The sequence below is a fragment of the Podarcis cretensis genome (assembly GCF_951804945.1).
Source record: "Podarcis cretensis genome assembly, chromosome: 4".
Classification (NCBI taxonomy): Eukaryota; Metazoa; Chordata; class Lepidosauria; order Squamata; family Lacertidae; genus Podarcis; species Podarcis cretensis.
The window spans coordinates 2,704,693-2,713,903 of record NC_137173.1 but is presented as its reverse complement, the minus strand read 5'-3'; the positions used below and the strand labels follow the sequence as shown (position 1 = coordinate 2,713,903).

Genomic DNA, 9,211 nt, shown 5'->3' with positions numbered 1-9,211 from the left:
CTCTGGACGGGAACTCTCACATGAGCAATGATCAGACGGTACTGAGAAACAGACAGAGGTTGACCCTGGTCAACAGAGAGAGATGGGGAAAGCACATGCCTCACAATTGCAAAAGCAGCCTTAAAATATGGCTATCAAGCCCACATTTATATGAAGACAAAGGGAATCTGCAGGTAACCCAAAAGGAGCCTTAGGATCTGTCGAAGGCAAAATCACTGCCAGAGACATGGAGGTGGGTGTCAGCCCTGGATAAGATGATATTCAGGACCAGAGCAATGTTCAAGTGGGGTTGGGAGGCAAAGTAGAATGAACCTCAGTGTTTATGGCTCAGGGCAGCAAGACATGACTGGAGAAGAGTGGGGCATTATATCTGGGTCAATGAGGGCCTCCCTCCCTCCCTATCCTCATTATCCTCAATGCCCTTTCTCGTATCTCCTTGGTCCTGGCTCCATAGACAATGGGGTTGAGTACTGGAGGCACCAAGAGGTAAACGTTGCCCATTGTGACATGAACCAGCACAGGAAGGTCTCTCCCAAACCTGTGCACCACAGACAGCCCAATCAGGGGCACGTAGAAGGACAAGACAACACACACATGGGCCACACAGGTCCCAGAAGCCCGGAGGCACTCCTCCTTTGACCTCAGCTGCAGGACGGTCTTAATGATCATCAAGTAGGAGAAAAAGATGAGCAAAGAATCAAGGCCCATCACCAGGAGAATGGCAGCCAAGCCATACACAACATTGGGCAGCTTGTCATTACAAGCCAGGTGCATCACATCTTGGTGAACACAATAGGAATGTGTGAGGACAGTGGAGCCGCAGAGGTGCAGGCGGATGATCAGCAATGGAAAAGGGAGGAAGAAGATGACCCCTCTCACCACGGCCACCAAGCCCACTTTAGCCGTCACTGCATTGGTGTGGATGGCAGCATGCCTCAGAGGGTGGCAGATGGCCACATAGCGATCCACTGCCATGGCCAAGAGGATGGTTGACTCAATGCCTGATAGAGTGTGGATGAAGAACATCTGGAGAAGGCAACTCCCATAGCTGATCTCATTGGCATCAAACCAAAAGAAGGCGAGGAGTTTGGGCATGGTGCAGGTGGAGAGAACTAGGTCCACGGCAGCCAGCATGCAGAGGAAGAAGTACATGGGCGTGTGAAGGGCTGGCTCTGTCTTCACGACAAATACCACCATGCAGTTGCCCACCACGGCCACAAGGTACATGGCGCAGAGAGGGAAGGCCAGCCAGAACTGGGCACCTTCAAGGCCAGGTAGGCCCATCAAGATGAACGAGAAGGAGTCGCCATGAGTTCTGTTGGTGGCGGACAACGACATGTCTGGTATGGTTCCCTTGTGTTGTTCTGCACAGCTGAAAGAGAAGGAGATGGCAAATTAACAGTGCCAAACTGGGTTTGATTCCATGGAACCAAAATGTTCTCTCCATAAGAGCAAGGCACAAGGCAGCATCTGTTTCTCACTCATTTCCTCTCTCACTCACTCTCTTTCTCTCTCCCCTCCCATTGTTGCCTTCTTTACTGATCACATACTGCATGATTAACCAGCAGGACTCATTGTCCAGGCCTGATGTGTTGGGCAGTAGGACAAGAGGGTTTAAGAAACCATTTGTGCTCTTTGGTGGATGCATCCCATAACTCCAGGAGCAGCATCCTGTTCTCAAGGTGGCCAAACAGATGCCTGTGGTAAACCAGAGGGCAGAACATGAGCACAAGAGTAGCCCTCTCCCATCCTGAGGTTTCCAGCAACTGATATAAGTATATTTAAGGCAAATAAGATGCCCATCTACAGACTCAGCAGGAGGGGCTTCCAGGTCTCAGGGGAATGTTAGTCTATCAGAAACAAAAAGTCTGCCCTAATCTCAAGAAGAAAACCCCACTCCATACCTTTGTGGGACCGCTCTCCAGCGCCAGTCGCTGTTTGGACCTCACACAGCCAACACAACTGAGAGAAGGAAAGAGATTTATAGAAAGCAAAGCCGCTAGGGACCAATTTGTTACCTCTGAGGATCCAGCTGAAGGGTGTGCCACAATGCAATATATCTAGACATTTCTTTTATGCGGAGGCTGTTTTGCATATAGAATCATAGAACTGTAGTGTTGGAAGGGAACTCAAAGAGGCGCCCCAAACCCCTGCTATGCAGGGATCTCAGCTCAAGCTCCCAAGATAGATGGCCGCCCAACCTCTGCTTCAAAACCTCCAAGGAAGGAGAATCCACCACCTTCATTTATATATATATATATATATATATATATATATATATATATATAATATTTATTCAAATTTTGAAAATTACAAAAAGGAACAATAAAAAATAAAAATAAAAAAGACATAAGAAACATAAACAAACAATTAAAAACAAACAAACAGATCAGACATTTACATAGCTTTCTTTCCTTTACTTATTTCCTTGACCTCCTCACGCCTCCCTTTTTGTATTCCACTTCAATTAACTGTTTCAGCAATTCCTTTCCATTTTCATCTATTTTCTGTCCTGTAATTAATCTTAACATATTCTAACCTTGTTTTTTCCCTTTAATACATTAACAATCTATCTGTATCTAGTTCCTTATAACATTTCTGCCAAAGCCATATAACTTCATTCCACCATTTTTCTATAGCTCATTAATTTTACAATATTTCTGTAAATAATCTTTAATTTTTTTCCAGTCTTCTTCCACCGACTCTTCTCCCTGGTCTCGGATTCTGCCAGTCATTTCCGCCAGTTCCATATAGTCCATCACTTTCATCTGCCATTCTTCCCGGGTGGGTAAATCTTGTGACTTCCAATACTTCGCGATGAGTATTCTTGCTGCTGTTGTTGAGAGTCCACCACCTTCAGAGGGAGTCCATTCCACTGCTGAACAGCTCTTCCCATCAAAAAACTCTTCCTAATGTTTAGTCAGAATTGTTAAGCATAATTGTGTAATGTACATTGAAATGGAAAATATATCTATAATGTGCCTGTATTGTCATGTGAGGCATGGCAGGAAATTTCCATTGGAGCTAAAGAAGAGCCTAACAGGTTTATCATTAATGGGGCTGCATCAAGGGACTGTATGTCTTCTAGCTTAGTCACAGGTTTATGCATATGCTAATTTGCAGGTCCACCTTTGGTGGGGTGCTTTCTTTGTTCCAAGCTGCTGAAAAGAATGGACTGTGAATCTCTGCCTCCAGCAAACAGCCTGGGGCTAATGGAGGCTGCAATGGAGAAGAGAGTGAACTTTGATTTTTAGCTCAGGATGCAATATACAGTGGTACCTCAGGTTAAGAACTTAATTCGTTCTGGAGGTCCGTTCTTAGCCTGAAACTGTTCTTAACCTGAGGTACCACTTTAGCTAATGGGGCCTCGCTCTGCTGCCGCACGATTTCTGTTCTCATCCTGAAGCAAAGTTCTTAACCTGAGGTACTATTTCTGGGTTAGCGGAGACTGTAACCTGAAGCGTCTGTAACCTGAGATACCACTGTATTTGTAATCTAAGATAGGCCTTAGGCTGTGATCAGTATAAGTAATTATGCATCTAATGGAATGTAACTTTAATTGCTTTAAGTTGTTTGGAGTTAAGTTCTGAGTAAGTAAAACTTTTGGGCCATATTTTTGGACTGAATGATTTTCATTTCAATACAAGAGTCAGTTTTTATTCACCCAACGGCTTCCATATGCACTATATTTCCCCAACTGGTATCAAAGGGATCTTTCTGGCTCCCTTCTCCCACCTGCTTTCTCCTCTGCACCCACCAAAAGATGCTTTAGGCTTTAAAAAAGAAAACGAAAAACAGCAGCCCAACAACCCATGGAGGAATGAATCAGAGACATTTCCATAATGTGTGCCTTGACTCATGAGAAGGTGCAGCTCTTGCCAACTTGTTTAGAGGTGACAAGATTAAGAACATGAGAAGGTCAGGCCAATGGTCCCTCTAATCCAGCACCCTGCTCTTGCCGGCCAACCAGATGTCCCAATGGGAAACTTGTTAGAAGGACAGGAGCAACGCAACACTGGGGAGACTGGGGGTAGCCGCCGAGGCCATATAACACCTGTCCTGAAAGACCTACATTGGCTCCCAGTATGTTTCCGAGCACAATTCAAAGTGTTGGTGCTGACCTTGAAAGCCCCAAATGGCCTTGGTCCAGTATATCTGAAGGAGCATCTCCACCCCCATCGTTCTGCCCGGACACTGAGATCCAACGCCGAGGGCCTTCTGGCGGTTCCCTCATTGCGAGAAGCAAAGCTACAGGGAACCAGGCAGAGGGCCTTTTCAGTAGTGGCGCCCGCCCTGTGGAACACCCTCCCACCAGATGTCAAAGAGATAAGCAACTACCTGACATTTAGAAGACCTCTGAAGGCAGTCCTGTTCAGGGAAGTTTTTAATGTGTGACATTTTAATGTATTTTTAATCTTTGTTGGAAGCTGCCCAGCCAGATGGGTGGGGTAGAAATAAATTATTATTATTATTATTATTATTATTATTATTATTATTATTATTACTATTACTATTACTATTTTCAGAAGCTTGCTGAGTCCAGTGGTGGAGATGGAAGGTAGCCATTGCAGCTAAGAGCCATTGATAGCCTCCTCCTTAATGAAGTTGTTTCATCCATGTTTAAAGCTGCCCCTGTTGGTGGCCATCACTGCAGCTTTCCCCGACAGGCTTCCCTTGAAGCATATGTGGGGGGATTCAAGTCTCCTAAAGAGGCAACACAGACAGACGCAATAAGCTCAAGGGTAGCTTTTATCCACCTTGTGACAGGTTTCCAGGAAGAGGGGAACAAATCTGCATACCGTATTTCCAGGGACCCATTTAGTCTGCCAAAAGTAAATTACACTTGGGTTTGTTTTAAATTATGGAAGAAACCCATCGTGCGTTTTTCAAAATATTATCAACAGTATGAGGGAAATGGCGGAGAGATGAGGATGAGGATAATGATAATGATAATGATAATGATAATGATAATGATAATGATAATGATAATAATTTATTTATACCCCACTCATCTGGGCGGCTTCCAACCAAAGATCAGACATAGTCTTCTGAGGGACCCTTTTCTGCCATCGAGAGGGAGAGTCCTTCTCCATCTTGCCTTTCCTGGAGCATGAAACTTTTTCTTTCTCTTTTTTCTTTTGGATATTTTTTATTAGTTATCAATTACAACAATCCAATAAAAGCCTCATTATAACAATACCAAATTATAATACAGTTGCTAATACCAATCATTCAGATGCCAAATTATACCATTTGATGATTTACTTTATTTCTGCATTCCAAAATGTTACTGATTTCCAGTCAACATAACAATCCCTTATACAGCAACTGCAGTTTTAATGACTTCCATTCGTATTGACACATTAAGCGATTTATAGAGCTACAGGTGAAGCATTCAAACTATATCCTTGTTCTTCCTGAGCAGGAAACTTTCTCTAGCCTGCCTCACAAACAAAGATGAGTAAGGGCGAGTTCAGGAGAGATACAAATAGATTTCCTGTTTTGCATAGTGAATTCTGTATCATTTATCACCAACACAGTGGCTGATAACCCTTTTCTCAGACATCCCTGTATAACACTGAGGTTGGTTCCTAAGAAACTCCCTTTGGTGGGGACTGCTGTTATTGTATTTATTTGTTATATTATTTATCTGCCTTTTCCCCAGAACTGGGACTCATTGCAGCTTACATAAATTAAAGCAAGCTCGGCTCAAACACAAACGCTGTAAAAACAAATATAGTATAATAGTTAAATAGTAATTCATAATGGAATTTAAACAATGCAAAAAAAAAAAAGCCTAATCGATTGAAATGCAGAAAACGAAACAACTAAAAACCTAATCCATTTGCTTCTACAATGAGCACCTACTTGGGACCACCAACACTTTGCTGACCCACTTTTTGTGGGGCATCTGCACACTATTGTGAACACAGCGTTCCCTCCTCAGTGCTTTCTTCCCTGCTTAACTTTCTCCCCAACCACATGAGCTCAGAAAATCTAACAGAATGGAACAGCCACACAATTTCCCCAGGTGGAGATGACCCAAAACTCAGAGGGGCAGAATGCTTGTCAACACACACAAAAAAGAAAATATGGTAATTTTTTCTTATGATTCTTTGCCTCTTCAGGAGCTGGTCTATAAACAATAGCAAAGAACACCTTAAACATTATGCAGCACCCCTCCACCCGAAAGGGAGGAAATTCCTACTCAACGTATGTTGTGTTTTGGGATATCTTGACACCAGAGTGATGTAACACATCGGTGGGGGTGCAGCCTGGATGTGGTATTAATTTTGTTTAATTTATTTATTAAATCTATATCACAACCTTCCTCCCAAAGGAACTCAGAGTGGCATACAACAAGAGAACAATAACATAATATTTAAAAGAATTCCAGGACAGATTCAGACTTAAAATGCTTGTTGTAAGAGGAAGGTCTTAACAGAGATGGTGCCTGCCTCATATATAGGGCAGGGATATCCAAAGGCGTCACCACACTAAAGGTCCAATTCCTTCAATGTGTGGGATGGACCTCTTGATAAGATGGTTTCTGCAGGAGGCCCTCACCCACAAAGCACAGTAATTGGTAGGGTGTATGAGTGCTGAGACGATCTATCAGGTGTGAGCTTCAGTCTCCAGGAAATGGCGTGGCAACCGCACAGGAAAGATGGCTACCAGGGTCTTACAGATCGTGAGAGCTGCCTGGAAGGACATATGGCTATTGAATTATGGGACGCTTAGAGATACAGCAGATCAGTGTACAGCTTTGTTTGCACCAATTTGTCTAATGAGAACCACGATCTTAAAGGTTGACCAAGCACATCTGTCCAGATACACTGCTAAGTGGAATATTCTAGGATATTCTGTTCTAAAAATATGTATATCTGGGTCAATGAGGGCCTCCCTCCCTCCCTATCCTCATTATCCTCAATGCCCTTTCTCGTATCTCCTTGGTCCTGGCTCCATAGACAATGGGGTTGAGCACTGGAGGCACCAAGAGGTAGACGTTGCCCATTGTGACATGAACCAGCACAGGAAGGTCTCTCCCAAACCTGTGCACCACAGACAGCCCAATCAGGGGCACGTAGAAGGACAAGACAACACACACATGGGCCACACAGGTCCCAGAAGCCCGGAGGCGCTCCTCCTTTGACCTCAGCTGCAGGACGGTCTTAATGATCATCAAGTAGGAGACAAAGATGAGCAAAGAATCAAGGCCCATCACCAGGAGAATAGCAGTCAAGCCATATACAATGTTGGGCATTCTGTCCCCACAAGCCAGGTGCATCACATCTTGGTGAACACAATAGGAATGTGTGAGGACAGTGGAGCCGCAGAAGTACAGGCGAATGATCAGCAATGGAGGAGGAAGGAAGAAGATGACTCCTCTCACCACGGCCACCAAGCCCACTTTAGCCGTCACTGCGTTGGTGAGGATGGAGGAGTGCTGCAGGGGATGGCAGATGGCCACATAGCGATCCACTGCCATGGCCAAGAGGATGGTTGACTCAATGCCTGATAGAGTGTGGATGAAGAACATCTGGAGAAGGCAACTCCCATAGCTGATCTCATTGGCATCAAACCAAAAGAAGGCGAGGAGTTTGGGCATGGTGCAGGTGGAGAGCACTAGGTCCACGGCAGCCAGCATGCAGAGGAAGAAGTACATGGGCGTGTGGAGGGCTGGCTCTGTCTTCACGACAAGCACCACGGTGCAGTTGCCCACCATGGCCACAAGGTACATGGCGCAGAGGGGGAAGGCCAGCCAGAACTGGGCACCTTCTAGGCCAGGTAGGCCCATCAAGATGAACGAGAAGGAGTCGCCATGAGTTCTGTTGGTGGCTGACAATGACATGATTGGCTTGAAGCCCTGTGAGTGCTACTCACCTGAAAGAGAAGGAGAGGGTCGATTCATAATGCCAAATTGGGTTTGATTCCATGAAACCAATATGCCCTCCCGTCTCTAATTGTAAGCCATGAGGCAGCATCTGTCTCTCTCATTCTCTGTCACTCTCCCCCCCCCCCATTGTAGCCTTCTTTACTGATCACACAATGCATCTTAACCAGCAGGACTCATTGTTCAGGCCTGATGTGTTGGGCAGTAGGGCAAGACAGTTTGAGAAACAATTTGTGACTTTTTTATAATTTTTATTAAATTTTCAGTTTTACAATTTCAAATACTCATTTTACATCCTTAAGATAGGAATGACTTCCCTTCTTCTCTTTCCATGGTTCATTTTACATATCTTAAACCCCTGAATATTTTACAAAAACTATACCAATCAGTTTTCCATTATTGCATCCATCAAAACCTATTTACACTGTTGAATTGATCTTAATGCTGCCAACGTTTTCAGCTGTATACAATTATTCCCCGTATGTTCAATAAAGATTTTCCAATCTTCTCTAAACATATGTTCTTCTTGTTCTCTTATTCTATATGCTAACTCTGCAAGTTGTGCAGATTAGAAACGATTTGTGTCTTCAGGTAGATACACCCCACAACTCCAGGAGCAGCTGGTGAGGAGCAACATGGCCACAGACCATGGACAGTGGTCACTGCCGCATATCAGAGTTGGGTGAGCTTGGGACACTGTGCGTCCACCAGCAGTTGTCTTGGATTGTACCTGCCGGTCCACACCCCACCCCACCTAGTGCATAAGGTGCCTTGTGAGGATGAGAAAGACCCTTTTCTCCTTGTGGTCTTGAGGACCCACCAAATGGAATCCAAGTAAAGAACCATTCTAAGACTCTTGAGGGCTCATTCAGGGTCTTATTGGGAACAAGAAACACAGCAGAGAATTTTTGTTGGTTTTGTTAGAAAGAGGCAAGCTTGGCCATTGGCAACAGGAGCCTAGAATCATAGAATCATAGAATCATAGAGTTGGAAGAGACCACAAGGGCCATCGAGTCCAACCCCCTGCCAAGCAGGAAACACCAGCAGAGCACTCCTGACATATGGTTGTCAAGCCTCTGCTTAAAGACCTCCAAAGAAGGAGACTCCACCACACTCCTTGGCAGCAAATTCCACTGTCGAACAGCTCTTACTGTCAGGAAGTTCTTCCTAATGTTTAGGTGGAATCTTCTTTCCTGCAATAGCCATTCCCAGAAGCACCAAACCAGCTCTTCTGATTGATGAACCTTCCCCCAGTGCCTGAAATCTAATGGAACCAGTTTTATAATAGCTTGTCAAAAGAAGTCTATTGTGGTCAGC

At 44.6% G+C, this 9,211-nt stretch overlaps 2 protein-coding genes across 2 annotated transcripts; both read right to left on the bottom strand.

The window, feature by feature from the left end:
- Window positions 1-375: 375 nt before the first annotated feature.
- LOC307214965 (olfactory receptor 51E2-like) lies at window positions 376-1,338 on the bottom strand (the record flags this gene model as incomplete). Its single annotated transcript, XM_079974081.1, has 1 exon — window positions 376-1,338. The coding sequence occupies one exon, from the start codon at window positions 1,336-1,338 to the stop codon at window positions 376-378; it is 963 nt and encodes a 320-aa protein (XP_079830207.1).
- A 5,551-nt stretch (window positions 1,339-6,889) lies between these two features.
- On the bottom strand, window positions 6,890-7,852 carry LOC307214961 (olfactory receptor 51E2-like; the record flags this gene model as incomplete). The annotated part of the gene is made up of 1 exon (XM_079974077.1): window positions 6,890-7,852. The coding sequence occupies one exon, from the start codon at window positions 7,850-7,852 to the stop codon at window positions 6,890-6,892; it is 963 nt and encodes a 320-aa protein (XP_079830203.1).
- Window positions 7,853-9,211: the final 1,359 nt, after the last annotated feature.